At 43.2% G+C, this 19,829-nt stretch overlaps 2 protein-coding genes across 16 annotated transcripts in view; both read right to left on the bottom strand.

The window, feature by feature from the left end:
* grb10b (growth factor receptor-bound protein 10b) overlaps window positions 1-5,936 on the bottom strand; it is a 74,608-nt gene extending 68,672 nt beyond the window's left edge. For all 3 annotated transcript variants that reach the window (XM_064345206.1, XM_064345216.1, XM_064345225.1), the window contains exon 1: window positions 5,434-5,936. The gene's annotated coding sequence lies outside the window, so the exon portion shown is untranslated. The remainder of the gene's footprint in view (window positions 1-5,433) is intronic.
* Window positions 5,937-9,135: 3,199 nt separating this feature from the next.
* cobl (cordon-bleu WH2 repeat protein) overlaps window positions 9,136-19,829 on the bottom strand; it is a 65,329-nt gene continuing 54,635 nt past the window's right edge. For 8 of the 13 annotated variants that reach the window (XM_064345119.1, XM_064345082.1, XM_064345167.1 and 5 more), the window contains 5 exons: window positions 19,569-19,687; window positions 17,382-19,117; window positions 15,563-15,682; window positions 13,337-13,624; window positions 11,627-12,425 (listed from right to left, as the gene is read on the bottom strand). In XM_064345119.1, coding sequence (XP_064201189.1) covers window positions 12,312-12,425; window positions 13,337-13,624; window positions 15,563-15,682; window positions 17,382-19,117; window positions 19,569-19,687 — 2,377 coding nt within the window. In that variant the 3' untranslated portion in view covers window positions 11,627-12,311. The other 5 variants (XM_064345185.1, XM_064345150.1, XM_064345176.1 and 2 more) reach the window with 2 other exon arrangements.

Below are 19,829 nucleotides of genomic sequence, written 5' to 3'. Positions count from 1 at the left end.
CGTTGTACTCCATGTCATTGACAATATTGCTTGAGGAGAAATGCCCTGAGCAAACAAGTACATCTATGCTAAGCTGTCAGGGGGTGACTGCACAAAAAATAAACTGCAATCAGTGATTTTGGACGGCTAGATCCAAAGGGAGCTGGTGTAAAAATCTGTTTGTAAACTTAGCCTACAACTGAACAGCTAGCACCCCAGCTATTCACAGATCACCCTGCTTCACGGCTAGCTAGTTCCCTTGTTTACATAGGACCTACTATCAGGGCAGGCTCAAACAGCACAGAACTCTGTCCCCAGATTGCACAGACATTCAAGAATCCACAGCAGGACTGTAGTGGCACTGTCTAGCTGACATACTTGGCTACAAACTCTATCAAGTGGAAGAGGGAGCTTCTACAATGCGCACAATCTAACGGGTGTTAGCGAGCCAGTACTATCCCCTCAGATTCATCTTCCCCTACACCACCCATGCCAAAGTACTGGTTCAACAGCTGTGGGACAAGCAGTTTGGGATGCCCCCCAGCTGGCTGAGGCACTGCATAAAGCCTAGAACGATTGGCAAGAAGACCTACCCTCTCTGTCCAAAGCCACTTAACCATAGTGCTACATATCAGCTAATACAGGTCAACATAAAGCCACCAGACAAATTCTAATTTTCTGAGATGCCTCCAAGCAGGTCTCAGTGGCATACCAGCACACAAAAGATGTTTTGCCTTCTTGGCATGTCAAGCGTTGCCCCAAAGCGATGACACACTTGAGCTAGGCTGGAGCTGTGCCTTCTGAATGGAACTCAGCTGTCCAAGCTGCTCAAGAATGAGCCCAGCCCACTGGATAGTTATGTGGTAACATAAGCCAAATCCACAACATTGCTCTCTTGACTGCAGTCAGAGTTGTGCTGCTTTAAGGTTTTCGTAGAGATGACAGTGGCAGAAATTAAAGACCACACAGATTGTCATGTCTGCCATTATGTGGACTCACCCAATGCAGGACCCTAATGTCTACACTGAATCAGAGGAACCAAGGTCCAGCATTTCGATTCCCGGGTAAGGACACTGCCGTTGTACCCTTGAGCAAGGTACTTAACCGGAATTGCTTCAGTATATATCCAGCTGTATAAATGGATACAATGTAAAATGCTATGTAAAAAGTTGTGTAAGTCGCTCTGGATAAGAGCGCCTGCTAAATACCTCTAATGTAATGTAATATGTAATGTAACCCTCTATGTAACACCCAAAAACAGTCCTAATTGGTGATGTAGCAGAGGAAAATGAGCATGGGAAGAACATCTCTGGTGCCATGACAGTCACACCTGCTCCTGTCATTGGATCCACACCATCCGACTGTTGATCCAAAACCAAGACTATGACAAGATTGTATCTCTGGGGTCTTCAGTGGTATTTTGACATAAAGGTGGGTCATATGGATCCTGCGAGGGTGGAATGCAATCTACAGTTATCAGTACAGCTGCACAGAATTTTGAAAGTGGTGAGCAAACCCAGTTATGCTAAAAATGGCCGACCTGCCACCAGCCCCCCTACATCTCAATAGACCTGTGTTCCACAGTACCAGCATGGACTGTTTCATTCCATTCCAAGTAAAGATTAGAAGACACACTGAGAAGCGGTGGGGCATCATCTTTAAGTGCCACACCACAGAGTGTGCACAGCTGGATGTGCTATTGATACATTCTTTTCTTTTTGATACACTTAATTGTAAGGTGTGGCACACTCTTTAAGCTAACTTCAGACCAGGACACCAATTTCCATGGTGGAGAAAGGAAGCTATGAGGGGCATTTGCAGAACTCCTGATCTACAGTCATGATCTACAGCTCCAGTTGTCAAAGCAGAAAATGACTAAGTACACTGCACTTCGGTGGGGAGCATTGGAGAGCACTGATATTCACTCAGTGAAGAGCGCTCTCCACACCCCCATGGAATCATAACGTGACCAAACAAGAGGTCTGAATGGTTCCCCTGACACTAGAGGCAACTTGAACAGCATGGCCACAAGCGGTGTGTCCTGCAGGTGAGCTCATAAAAGCAGTGGGGGAACAGCCAGACCATGGAGGACAATTGTGGCATAGCACATCTGGGAGCTTGTCAGTGGGAACTCTAGCTATGATGGCTGATTATCAACTACTGCGGACTAGGTGATTAGGTTAGGTGAGTTAGTCAGAGAAGAGAAAAAATAACTACACTATATGTGGCAAGACAGGGAGAAAAGTTGAGGAAGACCACCTTTCCCATCTTCCATTCTTAATGTTTATGTACGAACAGCCGTCATGTTTAATCATGTTAATTCATTAAAGATGTTGTGACTAAATCTTTGCTTGATAGCTGAAGGAAGCAGCTGGTAGACTGCTTATCATTCATTACTACTTTGATATTGTGCCAAATTATAGTTGTTTCTAATGCCTGTCTACGATAGAAAACCATGTCATTCCATCTCAGTGAATTTATGCATATTTTATTTTCCATTGCTGATCACACCCACCCACACCCTCTGGACAGATACCTTCATCCATATGTGTAACCTCAATGCGAGAAGTGTAACCTGCCATACAATGCCTTGTGTCTGCAGTGCCATCCATTAAAGAAAGGACAAATTGATGCGGACTCCTGTTTGAGTGTTCTTACCGAAACCCTGGGACAAATAGTACTCCACCTGCACCTGCCTAACTCTAGTCCAATAAGAACATCCCCACAGTCTCTGTGTTGTGTCAAAGCTCATAAGATCTGTGGACTACAAGATGCCTGGCCAGTGGTTAATGACACAATTTGGATGGAAGCCTGTTGATCCTGAATGATTAAAACTCAGAAAACCCAATTAAAATTGGGCCAAAATAACTTCACAATTTAGGAATAATTTAATACATCCAAGTATTCTGAATGTAGCCGGTGTTGTGACACTAAGCATCAACTTAATTGCTTAAATTGCAGCTGTGTCAAGTTGATGCCTTTCTGGCGCATCAACTTAATGCTTAGTGCCAACAGCCACAGTGTTTGTTAACCCGTTCTTCCACATAAAACTCACCCACGTGATTATATTTTGCTAGCTGACGCTTATTTTGTAAGTTCAGTATGCACAAAGTACTTCTTGTTGTGGTGCAGTGCTGCTGTTTGGGCAGGAGCTGCAGACACCAGCTGACTTGGTGTTCGGCAGGCCCCCCCAACGCTGACCTGCCTATCAAGCCAGGCCCTGAGTATGTCCACAAGCTGCAGAACTACCTGAACACCACCGGCTGGCCAGCACGCACCTGAGCAGCACAGGGGTGCGCCACAAGCAAAACTAGGACTGCTCTGGTAACAGTCACTGAACATGGTCTGGGTGTACAACCCCCGCCATCAGAAGGTCCGGCTGCCAAAGAGAGCGACTGGGAGGGCTCCTTCACCATCCTCCAGCAGCTGTCTTACGTGGTGTACCAGGTCAGCCTGCAGCTTCACCAGTGGGAGGTGGTTGTGCACGTGGATTGCCTGGCGCCGTACCAGGAGGCCCTGCTTCCAGATGTGCAGTCACCGCTCCTGAGCAGCAGGCAGAAGCCCCTGCGCCCCAGTAGCAGTTCACAGCAGGCAGCATACCCCAGCAATGAATCGCAATTGCTGCTTGCGAGCAGCAGCCAGCAGCCTGCGCACCCCAGCAGCAGCTACCAGCTGCCAGTGCACCCCAGCCACAGGCGGCAGTCACTGCCCCCGGACATAGTTTTCATAGGCCAGTGTCTCCCAAGCAGCTCGTGGCAGTTACCACATGTGGGGAATAAGCTCACCCCCGCCGCCGTCAGCATGGCTGAGAAACTTCATGAGGGCGGGGATCGCGTTGTCAGGGACTTGCAACGGGGTCGTGCCAGTTTTTAAACGGGAAGGGTGGGGGGGGGGGCGGGGGGGGGGGTTACCATGTAAGTGACTAGCCGCTGCTCCCTGTGTAGATTCAGTATGCACAAAGTAATTCTTGTTGCGGTGTTCTTACAAGTTGTGACTGGGTCATAACCTTGTCAGGGAAATTTCGCTACATGTGTTGCGCAGAAGCCGACCAGGGCACCGCGCACCAGGAGTATAAAAGAAGCGCATATCTCGCGTGCGAGTTACGCTCAGTGTTTTGAATGTTTTCTGTGCCTGAAGTTGACCAGCGTGTTTCAGCTGCAATAAAGAATAACTCAGAAAAGCAACCCGCCTAGTGTGTCTCTCGCTGAAATTAACATTACAATTTTTTTGTGTGTGTCCAGGCTTGAAAATTACAATCCCAAAGTACAAAGTGTTCTTTTTTACAGTCAACTAGGCTACCTTCTGTCGTAACAAGCCAATGATAGCCCGTTTCCGTTGCACTCTGTGCGTAGGCTATTGAAGGCTAATTCATTGGTCATTCCAGAATTAAACTTGCTGGAAAAAAAAACCCTAGCGTGTACTGGGCTGACATTAATGTTCATCTTAAATGTTTCTCAGGAGTTAGATGATTTCGGCGGTCTAACCGGCGGATCAATGTTCCCACAAGTAAGTGCTGCAGAACGCTTGACAAATCTGCTGATTCAGCAACGCCAAAGTAAACATCTGCGCTCCCCCAACAGTATAAATCTCCAACACAAAATATAAATCAGATGCATGTATAATGAATAACAAAATGGGGATGTATCGACATATGGTTTATTAAGGGTCTGATTATATGTTTGGCTAAAAATCCATAGATAAACAGCCAGCTTTTTGATGGGAAGTCCATGTGGAACTCAAAGGTTTGGTGATGTATAAGTAAACATCTAAACGCACCAAGCGATAATGGCCCATAAAGGCTCAGCTATCTGCCCATCGCACTGCATAGGTTGTAACAAAATTATATAGTCATGTTACTTGTGTTGTGGGGTTAGCACGAACTGGCTTGACTTTACCATAGGCTACGCTGCACCACAACAGCGTACACTGCGTTGCAATAGAATACGATTATCTTGTCAAAACACAACTGACCTAAAGCATTCATACAGTGGATTTGCAAGATAGCCTATCGAAATCCGCACGTAGTGAAGTCCCAAACCACCGATTTAAGCAACTTGGCAAGCTAACTAGCGAAAAAACACCGTTCAAAACATTCTTATCAACAGTGGCAGCATATGGCTTCTTAACTGATTATCAATTAATTAACAGCAATCGCCAATTATATTTAAAACAGCTACAACCGTGTGCATGCAGTAAATAATGGTCGACCTAATTCTATATAAAGTTAAATACGACAAACAGGTAGATGATCAGGCACTTCAGATAATCCACTCGACTCCTTAGCCCTCCGCTCAACTTTCTACCAGCCGCAACTTGCACAACCAAACTGCGTTTCATCTCCACAGATAAATTCACAGCTATCAAAACTTTCTTGCGCACCGTAGATGGGAATAATTACAATTTCTCCCTATATAAAACATAGGGCAATCCCCTTACTCGAGAAGGAAGACTCACCTTCAAGCGAAGTCTTTCTGTGTGCAGACGATTAAACCACAGTTAACAGCGTTTTTACTCGCGATGCAGCGCCTTCGACGAACGCAACTTCAGGCTGAACTCCTATAGTCTCCTACGGCCACATTCCCGCTGCGGCAGCGTCCACAAGGTCCTCGCCCAGCTGACTCTCCGACACACGCGAGAGAACTCCACCTACTCCACTGGCACCTCCCCCCGCTTCACGCACACCCGGCGGCGGTCTCACGGCACCTCACTGTCGCGTATCCAAACTTCTACACCGGTCAACTGTGCACCGCTAGGAAAACTTCAGTTCGGGAGCGTTCACTACTAACCCCACCCATTCAATTAGAATGATGATTCGTACAGAGTTCAAAAGGCCTCCTCCAGACCCCCAAACGCTTAAAATAATAGACCCACTTAAACGTGCTCAGACATATATTTTCCAAGAAAGTTAGTCCGGATAAAAGGTACAGCTTTGTATAGTCGGGTAAACAGCACACTCCGCCTACCGCAAGCACACACCCCTAGTTATAACCACTGAGGTCCCGGCAAACCCCTCGCTCCAGAAGTACACGGAACATGCACAATTGTAGAAGTGCACTTTAAACACACAAAGCGCGTGACAGTATTGGGTAAGCACGGCGCGGCATTACAAAACTACATTGCGCTGTACTGACGTCATCTTTTCGGTAAAGTTGTTGCACGTCCCCAAACCGACTTAAAGCTAGCCTGTCTTTACTCATAATTCTTGTATTTGTAACGAAAACATGGGTGTCCTGTGATCTAGACAATATATTTTCGTATTAACCTAGCCTACTAGCTCTAACATCCATGTGTTGTTAGCCTATTTGCAGCTTTTCTCCTGTAAGTTGTTTGAACCAGGTGTAAAATGTTTTAAAGTGGTTTAATGTTAATAGCCTGGAATACATTTTAAAAACCCTACGATTATGTGGTTTGTACCTTTGCACATCCTAAACTAGGCTATCGCTCTTTCTCTTTCAAAATATGACCAAATCGTCGTATCCATATTTACTATATGAATCAATGTTTTGCAAACAATCATATTCTGAGCATTTATACTGGAAGGGACCAAGTGCTTAAAATTGAATTATGACACACGAATTTCAGAAAATTATTATATTAATTTGGTCTATTTCTGTATAATTGTGAGGAAACTGCCCGAAGAAACATGCTCCAAGCTGACACGTGGGTGAATTTCTAAAACAATTCGTGGGAATTTTACGGGTATTCATCTATTTATTTATTTCCTGGTCCGGAGTGATGTTGCAATCTAGGTGTTTGCTTTTCAACTTTCATGGTCTATCAGCTCTCATATTTCACTAATAAAATTGCAGAAATATCCAGTACTCTCACCTCGAAATCATTCAACGCACAATTCCTTATTCAGACTTAAAATTATAGTTGTCTTACTTTTCATTGCAGAGAATGTAAAAATACAAGATTCAAGTAAATGTTTGTTTTTTTTTTTGCACCTGCTCAGTTCAAATATTTCTGTTATGATTACATACAATAAACAGAGTATGTGCTTTTAACATAGTGAGAGGCAGCAAGAAAGTAGCTCTGTCTGAGGGCCAAAGAAAGAGTGAAAGATAATGCCTGTAAATGATCATCTGAATTAAAACATCATCCCTGATCCAAATGCACTTAATTGATGCACTAATTATTTTTCAAATAATGAGAAACTTCTTGTATTCTGCTGTGCAAAAGGTTAATGGTCTGGAGCTTTCCGCAACTAAGGTTGGAGTGAGCCTGCCATCTGAGAGTAAGGGGTGAGGTTGTGAGGAGAACAGCTGCCCCATGGTGCGATCATCCCCCAAACTGCAGGGCATAAAGGGGCTTTGTACACACAGTGCACCAACCCCTCTACTTAACATCGTTTTTGCATCAATTCCATACGACCACATTTTTGATCAACCAGCATGTCATGTACATTAATTGGAACAGATGAGGATTTCCCACCAGAGGCAAGGGAGTATGTTAAGGACAGCACATTAAATATATGTGATCTGCACATAAGAATATACACTTCTATGCCATGATTTACTTGTATGTTAACGTTCTACACTATGGATTTATTTACAATACGAACATACCTATATTATTTATGAAGGTGGGTGTTCTGTTTCAGCCTGCTGGCAGAAATAACTTCCTCTGTGGCTGATTTGTATTGCCTTTCTCAGAAGCCGTAAATGATTACACAGCGCAATGATAATCTGTCCTACTGACACAGAGGAAATCACAGGCCATTTTGTGAGGTGACTCACAAGCTTTGACTCACAGCCTCCGCATGCGTCCGTCTTCTTATTTATTTTCTTTTCGGGAACTGACGGACAGGAAACAGGATGGCCCTTTATGTAATTTTGTGTTAATCAAGTGTGGTATCTAAGCAGTATAATACCAGCCACCTTTTCACCTTGACCAACCTTTCACATTATTCCAAATCACTTAATTGGTATACAGCACTTTTTGAGTGGAAGAGTAATGACAGCCCCTTCAAACCTCTTTTGGTCATGTGGGAACAGGGGTATCAGTGTACAGGAGCAACTCTTGTCACTGACTGTGAAACCTCCCCTACACTCTTGTGTACGCAGGGCATGTTCCACCCATGGCCTCCGAGGGAGTAAATGTGGACTCCCTGAAAAAAGTGTCTATTTGTGGGCAGAAATAATTTCTCAGACCAGCAACCCTCTCAGAAATGTGTTAACATTTACAGTTGTAATTGCACTTTCGGAGCTGAACCATTGATGACAGACATGGCCCTCCCCCACATTCCTCAATGGATAAGATAAGGAACTTACAAGCCCCATTTTCTTCTGCACCTTGGCTCACTCTTAGGCTATCCATTGGACAACATCAGCTGTGTTTACAGCTGGAACTTAATATTCAAAAACATAGAAGGTTATTATTGTGCATGTATTGGGCCAATCTCTAGTGAATGTTTGAGCCCTTTGTGAGAGCCTTGTCCAGTTTTATCTCGACTCGTGGTCTGACATATCTAAGCAATGCACGGCTGCTGTGTGAGAAAAGTAGGGGCTGGTTGTATAAACAGAATGTGCTGTACTGAGGCAGCAACCCTCCTCTTCCCACACTCTGCACAGATGAAAGCAACAACAAACAGCCCTACACAAAGTATTCAACACCCCCTGCGGCTTCCTCAAAGGAAGGACCAACAGGAACCATTTCAAGCAGAAACTACATACCCATGGAGTCAGAGAAAAGGCCGACTAAGACTTCTTTCAGCACTCAATCACAATGTTTGACATCCATAGTACTGTTGGATACGTGTCATAATATGCACTATGAAACAAATCTCTCAAAGTTCAATAAGTTTAGTATATGCTTGTACTAGACACCTGGGGAATGACTGCCCTGTGCCTAAGTTATTGCAATCACTGCTATGCAGATGGCAGCCATTATATTGAGCAGCACGTCACGTAACAGTGATAGTAAAGTAGGGTGATGTTACAGGATGATGGTACAGTGGTGTAATAGTTGTAGCGTGATGGTGTAGCCAGAATACATGCATCACCAGAGGGTAGCCTCCAGAGTCCCATAGAGCCAATATGAGGGCCTATGCTTTATTGTACCAAACCGCTGTGAGTGGATGCAGTCACATAAAGCTGAAAACGGGAACTAAAGGGTAACAAAGGGAAACAGTCAGTGATTTGTGTCATAACATGCTTTCATGATTACAAAAATTATTTATTGAATGAATAATTAGGAAGGCAAAAATATGTATCATTCGTACATGTCCATTAAGTACCTAACAAAATGAAATTCCCTGTATTATTTATAAAACAAAATTCAGCCCTTAAATTGATTTAACACTATTCTGTTACATGTTCAAGACCCTAAACGTAGTCATAAAAGTAATATATTATTCTTTAACAAAATATACATAATCTCAGCATAATCACATTCTGGTATAATCATTGGACATTTTTTTACTAGAGGCTATATGCAAATAGTGTTCAAGCTGAATGGCTGGGGATTTTTATCAAGACTACATTCAACAGTGTATCTAAAGACAGATGGATGACAACCATTACTATAGTTGAATGAGTGAATTCTCACAGTGCCTTATGCATGTGTCAAATGTGAGTGGAATTCGTAAAAGCTGTAAAAAGTTATTGACATGTGTACATATATAAAACTTCTGAAAGCCATAACGGTTGGAGCTTATGACTAATTGAAAGGAGCACAATAAATGTGACAATTTTACTGTCAGCCCCATCAAGAGATCTGTTTTGATCATACTGGGCCTACCTGGGGCAGCCCAGGGCCAATATTCATAACAAACATTTTATAATCCATGTCTGATGTGCCAAAGCACAAGCCATTTTCTTTTCTTTCCAAATTGCTTGTTCCCCAACTTTTGAATGTTCAGTCACAACCTGGACCTGCTCCATTGCTGCAATGTCAATTTGGGATGAGACACACAAGCATGCACATCCATTAATTCCTGTGCAGACAGCAAAGTGTTTCTTTTCACTCTGATCCAATAGATGATCAGCACAATTACTGTGTTAGAAGTCTGTGCAATTGACACCACTGGTAAAGTTGAAGTGCCCAACTGATAAATGGGATCAATATTGAGCAATAGGCCAGAATTCTTGGTTGTCATTGGCACTGGCACAGTCAGGATTTGGTCTGTGAGTTTTTGATGTTTGGAAAATAGTTTCATGATCATATTTTTGTGGCCTATGACCTAGGGCAACAAATAGTGTCTTCTGCACACCTGTGAGCTAGTCACATTTGCAGAGATAAACATGAAAAAATAACAGGAATGTAAAAGGGCCAAAACAAGCCATCCTGATATTAAACTCTGACACTGGAACCTAGCCTTGAAGAACCCCACAATAAATGTTCTCTTATGAAAGACCCCTCCAAGACCACTCAGGCCTGTCATATAGGCTTCCGTTTTTACATATTTTATTAATGTACAGATTCTACCTGCTCTCTCTAGAGGAGCAAAGGGCTTAAGAAGACTAATTCTATCTGAAACAGGTCTTGAAAGCATGGATCTATAGTTAAACGTCCTCAGATCCATTTATAACTTCATTTTCAGACACACTATTTCAATACTCAAATAATGGCATGAGTAAATGTGTTAGTAAGAACTCACCTATCAGTAATACTGAAATAGGCAAACTACACCACTCTGCCTACAATCAGGCAAAGTAATAGTTTACATAAATAGACAAAAATGATTCAATACTTAAAGTAAAGTAAAATGTACAACAAAAAAATCTCTAAATTAGAGCCAGTGTTTTAAATAAATGGTAAAACGTTTTTAACTGCCCTCAAATAGAGCAAGCATGAAATATATGAAACATGCAGATTTACTCCATTCCACCAAAAATAGAGCAATAGCCCATTTATATTTTTTTCAAGCCAGAAAAACTTTTGTCGTACCCAGCTACCAATCTCTATTTTATGGAGAATTCCATTGCCTCGCCCAAAAACGTAGTGTGGGGCATTATACCAAAATAGGCCTCACTCAATTAAATGTCAGTGGTTGCTGGACGTTAGCTTACTCAGAAGAGACTAGCTTATGTAGTGTACAAGGTCAGAAAAATGTCTGACTTAAAACACAGAGACTTTTTCTAAGAAAATTAATTTCAACTCTAGCTCTCCAACTGTTTCTCTCATTCCCATTAAAAGCCATTTTTAAAGGTGTTTTTTCATCTGCTTTGGAAAATCTAAAGACTAAAGTATAACAGCACTGTATGTCTGGGCCCATTAGAATCAGGCATAGATGCTGTGATTGGCAGGTGAATTATCAACCCATCCTTGGAGATGCAATCATCAAACAGTAGATGTCTTAAGCAGGAAAGACCTTGCATAAAAATCAACATTAATTCTAAACCAGAAAAGAAACAAAAAATACATTTTCAAATATGCAGTCATTGGCACATGCACTCCACAGCATTTCTATGACCAGCAAAGAAGATATATTCAAGGACACATAAGCGAGAATACAAAAAGGTTATTAATTGCATCATTTGGCTTGCAGAGCTCCTCTTGGATGGTTGGGCTGGTGGATGCAGATGAAATTCCAGAACAATCTTTAGTTTTCCTGTGGGAGAGGACCGGCTGTCTGTATTATACCACGTCTTCCATTGACGAGCACTGTTTTAGTGGGAATAGGGACCTGAAGAGAGGTCAGTAAAAGAAAGAGTTACATACAACCACTTCACAATCCTCCCTGCTCATTGACAAACCTTTATGTTACTATTAAAATCATTGCAGGACATGAAGCAGTTTGATCTCATTTTTCCTGCGTTTTTTTTTTTAATTGGCAGAAAATGAATCATATTGGTGGGATCTCTCATGTAGTTGGATGGCTAAGAGTAGTTGTAGTACAGTCTCCGGGGTTCACACACTTTAAATGATGGGAAAACAAACCAAGGCCCAAGGCTAACTAAAAGCATTTTACTGCATGTGAAATTATCAGCTCTTTTTGTCAAAATAAATAAGAGAGCCCTTGAGGCATAACAATGTGCAATAATTCTTTGTTCCTCTCAGTATATTTCGCTGATGAAGGGAACCTGCCTAACCAAGATTCACGTTCTGCCCCTTCAGGAATAATGGGAAATGAACAGAGGCCATCACAAAGAAAAAATGAAGGTATAAAATGTAAGCATTGTGAAGGTCTTCAATTCCTTGCACTGTCACAGGCTGCTGGGGGACAGGCTCTGAAGCTCTGGTGAAGAACATTGGAAATGTGCTTTATTCAGCACTGCGGCCTACAAACTGCCTCCAGTGAACTAACACCAGCTCTTAATTAACGCTATCATCCCCAGAGTGCATCTGTCCACAGAGAGCTTTTGAAATCTCCCCCAACACACAGCCTTTCATTGGGCAGGGGGTAGAGTAGGCTCTCGCTGGGGGTGAACATGTTGTGGCAGAGCGTGGGAGTACATGTGAGGAGCAGGAAGTAGGCACAGCCGTTCCTCGGCCACTGTCTCCTGCGAATGCGGAGGAGACTGTATTATTTATGACCGGCTCTGTCACAGCTAAATGCTGCAGCAATATGAAACTTTTATGCGTACCAGGCCATGTTAGGGTAAGATGGCTGAAAATGCAGAAGTTGAAGCTTTACTTTCGTCAAGACAAAAGAAAGGTATTAAATATTGCCCTGGACCACAGAGATGATCAAAAAATTAACCCATTATAATCTCTCCTCCATCTCCTTTCAACCTCTGCTGTGCTATACTTTGCCAGACAATATCTTGTAGTATCAAGTAAGTAATCTCGATTGAGATATCCTCCATTCATCCCTGGAGAAAATATGAATGAAAATGATGCTTGTTCTGTACTGGGCTCAAGGGTGGAGTCCACAGATAGTCTGAGCTTTGGGGAGTTAGAGCAGACACTGCACTGGGGGGTCAGCTGCAGGGAACATGGTAGTGATGTAACTGCACTGGGGTCAGCTGACAATATTTGTATGTACTCAGTAAGTAACTGATTGATGTAACCTCCTTCACCTGGGAAAATATGAAGTGGTCAATGCAGCTGTGTTGTACTGCACTGGGGTCAGCTGCAGGGAGCAAGTAGTGATGTACTGCGCTGGGGTCAGCTGCAGGGAACATGATAGTGATGTACTGCGCTGGGGTCAGCTGCAGGGAACATGGTAGTGATGTAACTGCGCTGGGGTCAGCTGCAGGGAACATGGTAGTGATGTAACTGCGCTGGGGTCAGCTGCAGGGAACATGGTAGTGATGTAACTGCGCTGGGGTCAGCTGCAGGGAACATGGTAGTGATGTAACTGCGCTGGGGTCAGCTGCAGGGAACATGGTAGTGATGTAACTGCGCTGGGGTCAGCTGCAGGGAACATGGTAGTGATGTAACTGCACTGGACTCATCAGGGTGACGGTACCTTCTTCAAACGTTCGGCACCTGATCCGGACCGGATGGCCTCCAGCATGGCTTCACGAGCCTGCTCTGGGTTCCCCGTATTCTTCAGGGCAAGGGTGGGCTTGGCCCGAGCAGACAGAGCAGGAGGAGGAGGAGGGGCAAAGAGAGGAGGAGGAGGAGGAGGAGGAGGGGCAGAGAAAGGAGGAGGAGGAGGAGGGGCAGAGAGAGGAGGGGTATCCTTGCTCTGAGGGCTGGGTTTCAGCTCAGATTTCCTGAACTTCTCAAGCTCTGAAGCCGCCTCAGACTGGACCTGGATAGAAGAGAAGAGGCATACAGAATCAGATCAGAATCACTGCAGGTGTAATTCATCACATCTGTAATGTTTGATACTTGCACTTGTGTTTGCAGAGTACGTTGCTCTGGTTAAATGCCAGTAAAGTGAAGTAATGTAAAGCAGGACACAAGAGCATAACAACGTTGGAGGACAAGAACAGGCCATTCTGCCCATCTAAGCTCACCATTTTGTCAAATGTCCAGGGTGTATCTAACACCGTCAGCCCGGGCATTGAACATCCCAAAAATATCTACATGTACTACATGCCACGGTGAGCTATTCCACAAATGAACAGCTCCGCCTGTGAAAAAGCACATCCCAATATCTATGTAATATACCCGTAACAAATTTTAACCTATGAGGCCTTGTTTACCTAACAGTGTTTTTATAAGACAGAATAACTTTATCCTCCTCTTCTCATAGGTCTGACAGGGGCCCTCATTTCCCCACACAGAGGGTCTTTCACTGATTAACTCACAATTTAATAAACCAGATGTTGCGGTAGGGTAATAGATGAGCCATTCAGTGCTAGATTTTTGCTGAACTGAAAAATATGTGAAAAACAACAGCAAACCAAGACAGGAAATGGTTAAATTGATACGGAGCTTCGGTACAGTTCTGGGAAACCTTTCTCCAGGAAGTGCCAGCTTTCAATCAGGGATTTAGTATTATGATCACCATACTGGGTGATCAGCTATATGATGTTCCATATTGAAAATTATATTTCAGCCCTGAAATCCCGGCATATATTTGCTGCCAATTTCGATATTGAACGTTTCAATCAATCAATGAAATTTTATGTGTATAGCGTATTTTACAGCAGTTGTCACAATATGCTTTACAGACAACCCTGGCCTAAACCCCCACAGGAGCAAGCCTACGTTTGATGTTACACTTAAACAACCACTAATATAACTAAATTTACCAAGAACTGCAAATTCTAGCTGTTTTTTTCTGTAGCTCTTTTTCTGTCAGTGCAGTATAGGTGTTCACAAAACCACTAAAAAAAATCTCTCAGATTTAATTTAATTTTTGACACAGGAACACACTGCCCCTTCATATATTCCACACTATCAAGGAATGCAATCAAATGATTCATTCTTGCATATGTGCTGATTAATTAAACTACAATTTATTTTATACCTGAAAAGTTTTTCATTTACAAAACTCTAGAGCAAATGAATGCCAAAATGAATAATCAAACAGCAGGAAATTCTCTGAATTCCACATGCACCTGTAGCATGTTTTAAATGGGGAATCAAATGTTTATTTACATATTTACAGTAGTTTGGATTATTTTTTAAAAATTATATGCATATATATATATATATCACAGGTCTTACATTTCAGTTCTCTTCATTTTGTTCATCTAAGTCTCTGCAGTGTGGGCTTGAATAAAGTGACAATCTCCCTCATGCAGCAGTTTCTAAACATTACACTATCCTTGTGAGGTTACAAAAATTAAAAATTCAGTGTCAGTATAGACACATCATTGTATTAATATAGTTACCCTCTAAAGAATGCGTACATAAATGCAGTCATGAGCCTTAAAATTTATATAGTTTTTTTAAACTATTGACAGTGATTTAGTGTTTATTTTCTCAAAAGGGACATTAAGGAACATCTGTGATGCTCATTGTGGGATATTAAATCACTGCATTAATTGTAAAAGCACTTACAGGCCATATTTATATCAATACACAACGGTAACATAACAATGCTTTCCCCCCTATCTACAGAAAAATGTGTCATGCTATTCATGGCTATTCCAATTTATTAGTTTCACAATAACATAAACATTCACCTTTCTGTCCAATTCAGCAATAGAGTTATGATATATGGATATTTATAAAGCACAGCTGAGAATGTTCTGTACAGGTTTTCTGGACAATAAAACTGCTCTTAACCTCTTACCTTCCTGAGTCTTGAGAAGTTGTTTGTAGCTCTGATCGCTGATAAAAGTGCTGAGTGTTCATTTTCTGTTTCAACAAAGGACGGCTTTTTCAAAGTGCTCTCTCTTGTAGCATCAACTATCTATCAGAGGGTCAGAGGAATAAGATTCATTACAGACCAGAAGCTCTAATTTAGGGCCATCCACAATGACATACATCTACACCAGTTAGCCAAAGAAATCAGCAAAAACTGTGAAATTAATATGCAGGCACTACTTCAGTGTATATAGGCACTGCTCAAGATGGCTGCAGCACAAGCTTCGCAAAGCATCACCAGTGAAGATACCCAGCATCTAGTGATGTATATGGGCCACAGACTGAGTCATCGAATGCAAACGATTTGCTACCAAGTTGAAGACTACTTAATTTAAGTTTACGATATTGGAAAATTGGTCAATTTTCCAATATGTGATTCCCTAAAATGGGGGAAGCACATATAAAATGGGACGTAATTCCTATACAGTTCTCCCAATGGGTGTAAATACACTCAAATTAAAGTGTACAGTCTGCACTTTAACCTCTCTTTAACATTCATTGTTTCATTTCAAATGTGCTGGAGTACAGAACCAACAGTTGTCATTGCCCAAATACTTATGGGCTACACTGTGTACACACATAATAAGTGCGCGCGCGCACACACACAGACACATGCAGCGTGTCATCAAAAAACGATGTCTGATCACACAGAAGTCCTAAGCTGAAAGGATGTGTGATATATACTACATGGCCAAAAGTATGTGGACATCTGACATCCAACATCTCATCTAAAATTATGGGCATTAATACGGAGCTGGTCCACCCTTTGCTGATATAATAATCTCCACTCTTCAGGGAAGGCTTTATACTAGATGTTGGAGAATTGCTGCTGGGATTTGTTTCCATTCAGCCAGAAGAGGTTGGGCACCGACTAGGTAATTAGGCCTGGCTCGCAGTTGGCTTTTCCAATTGTTGGATGTGGTTGAGGTCAGGCCAGTCAAGTTCTTCCGCAACATCCTCGACAAAACCGTTTCTATATGGACCTCGCTGTGTGGCCGAGGGCACAGTCATGCTGAAAAAGGAAAGAACCTTTCCCAAACTGTTGGGGAAGCACAGAATCATCTAGAACGTGATTGTATGCTGTAGCATTAAGATTAGCCTCCACTGGAACTAAGGGGCTTAGCCCAAACCATGAAAATCAGTCCCAGACCAAGGGGTGTCCAGGTACGTTTGGTCATATAGTTACTTGCTAAAGGAGTTATTGAAGTTAAGGAGGTGGTTTTCCAACAGGGATACTAATGTCTCATTGTAGATAAAGTAAAAGTTCAACTTTTTTGTGTGTGTCATTTTCTACATCATATCAACTCTGTGCTAGGACTTAAAAGAGGAGGAAATATCCTTTTGACTCTCAAAATGTGCCAAAGAAAAAAGAATTAGCAGAGACCACTTATGTTTTCACAGCACTCTGTGTATATACCTTTGTATTACATCATCTCTTTACTCTCTACTATTTCTCTAGTGCAGTGGTAAGTAACCCTGTTCCATTGACCATCCTGTAGGTTTTCATTCAAACCCTACAGCAATTTGGCACAGATGACTAATTTTCAGATCAATGCAGACCTTTAGCTGTTGAATGAGTTGTGCTTTGTTAGGGTTGGAGTGAAAACCCACAGGACAGTAGATCTCCAGGAACAGGGTTAGTTAAACACTACTCTAGTCTGTCTCTCTGATGTCTATATCTCTGTCTTGCCAGTCTCTGTGCTCTACTGTACTCTGTGGTCTCTGAGGCCTGTCTGTTCATTTACCCTCTTGAGCCTCTCCTTCCCCTCGCTCATCTGGATTTCCTCCATCAGGCTGGTGTGCAGAGACGTCTCCTTCTGAACTGACTTCAGAACCACGGGTTTGAACTTCTTCATCGGCCCAAATGGCCCAACCTGTCCAGGTTCTGACCGCGCACAGGGGGCTGGCAGAGGTTCCGGCTTCTTTGCAAGCTCTGGACGCATCCCGTCCCTGCCACATTGTGCAGGACACAAGTTCTGGAGATGTTTGGTGAGGGGTGCATCTGGTCTGGTGGGGGACCTTGGTGTCTGTGCAGTTGCAACAGGTTGCTTCAGGAGTAAAGTGTTGGGGGGCTGGGAGACCCTGCTGGTTGGATTTGTGTCTAGTGAGCTGGTGCTTGTGCTGTCCTGTTTCAGCTCAGCAGCACTCTCTGATTTTACTGAGGTGTAATCTGGGAAACTCAGGGAGCGTTTAGGATTCACCACCAACATGGACGACTTGACCTGTGTCGTTTGGAATGTCTCTGAAGATGTTCTAGCATACTTGCTGCATGTTTCTGGTCTGTTTGAACAGTTTTGATTTCCAGGAGGCTTTTGCTCGGACACAGAGAATCTGGCAATGCTCTGTGTTTCCTGAATGCGCTCAGCTTTGAAAGTTGGCTTCCCAGTGTATTTAGAAATGGCAGAGGCTACATACTGACTGGAGGTTCTCCTGGAGGGCTTCAAAAAGGACAGGTCTTTCCTCTGCTCCAATTCACAGGTGGGTTTCATGGACTGCTGTGTAGGCTCCTGATTGGAAGGTTTTCTGTTGGCTAGCTCGACCACCGTCTCCACAACCTCCCCCAAAGTTACTTCAGGTCTTCCCTTCCGGTCTTTACCACATTCTGCTGGATGTTCTACAGGAGGTGCTCTAAGGATTTCAGGATCTTTGTTTTTGGGAGCGCGCCCCCTGCTGGAGGCGACTAATTCCTGCTTCTCTGTGGAGCTCCAGAAGGCCTTAGCTTTCCCCAGCAGTGGCAGCTCTGAGTCACTCCCAGACTGTAGTGATTCGCCATACTGGTTTTGAGATTTGTCATTTTTCACCATATTACCTTGTGCATCAATTTTAATGGCACCCATGACCAGGGAGCCAGCTGACTTCTGGGCCAGGACAGGTTTCGGTGGAACAACAGTGAAGGTCTTCATACCAAATCGAGAGGTAGGATTCTGAGTGATTTTACTCTGGGTTGTTTGCCACCGGATTGAGGTTGCAGGCTCATCATCAGCAGGGCACTCTACTGGGCTGCTGGGAACGCTCTGGAATGGGGTTTGTGCTTCCACAGAACAAGCCTCCTCTTGGAGACTGCTTTCTCTCTGGGGCTTGGGTTTGGTGTCAGTAGCCTGGCTCACAGAGCTCCTGTCCTTCTGTTCTCTGCTGCAGCTCAGGTGTTTGTCAGGCAAAGAGATGCCCTGCACTTCATGGGGAGGGGTGGCACTGGCTCCGCCCTGCCTTTCAGACGTGCGGGCGTTGTTGTTTCTGTTTTCACTATGGCCATTGGGCTGATAAGAGCAGCTCTGATTTGCACCATTTGAGATTTGCATGCTATGCAGCAGTGCTGCTTCATACTCTGTCATGCTGTGCCTGTAGTCCTCAAACACTTCATCTATTGTTGTCACGGGAACCTCACAGTCCACGACAGACACAGGGATCTCACTGTGGGGGGACCTGTCCATCGAAGACACAGAGAGCTCTCTGACTGACACCCCCGTTGTGCGGTCAGCATCTGCGTTTCAGAAAAGCACAAAACAGAAGCAAGAAATAGGTCACACTTCAGTCATCTGTCACTTGGAGAGACATATTTATTCGCATTTATTTATTGACCTTATAAAACACTGATATCACAGATAAGAGAGTAATACGTGGATTAAAAATGACTGATATATGATCCTGGTGCAGCACTATACTGTATGTGTCCTTTGTAAATGGACCAAATAAAGGAACAAATACAGCTTTACAAATGAAATGTGCAGACATATTTATTTTCATTTAACACAGTCTAAACCTGTCTCAAAGACAGGGTCAAATTAGATGAATTTTATTGTTTACAAGAGCACACTATATACTGACATCAAAAGCATATTCTGAAAAATCCAGTGTCAGAAATGGATCATTGTAGACCCTACTCATTGTTTCACACACTAAGGAGTCTCCTTGATGAAGTAGCAAGCCAGCACCTGCCAAGTCGGCTTCAAGGTCAGCTAGAGTCTGGTGAAGTTGAGTTGTGAGTTCTGGGTCTTCATAGTTGTCCTCTCTTCTGCCCGACGAGCTATTGTGGTAAATATCGCTGCTGCGTCTATGAAAGCCGAGAAAAATGGAGTTCACTCTCAGTTAAGATAATAACAAAAATATGGCTAACAGCAATCTCATCCCCTTATCAACATGCAAGTACCTACTAGGAGTATGATCAGTGCGTGTAGTCAACCACTTCATACAAC

Source organism: Anguilla rostrata, chromosome 1, assembly GCF_018555375.3.
Source record: "Anguilla rostrata isolate EN2019 chromosome 1, ASM1855537v3, whole genome shotgun sequence".
Taxonomy (NCBI): Eukaryota; Metazoa; Chordata; class Actinopteri; order Anguilliformes; family Anguillidae; genus Anguilla; species Anguilla rostrata.
The sequence above is the reverse complement of the archived record's forward strand: the minus strand, read 5'-3'. Positions and strand labels throughout refer to the sequence as shown.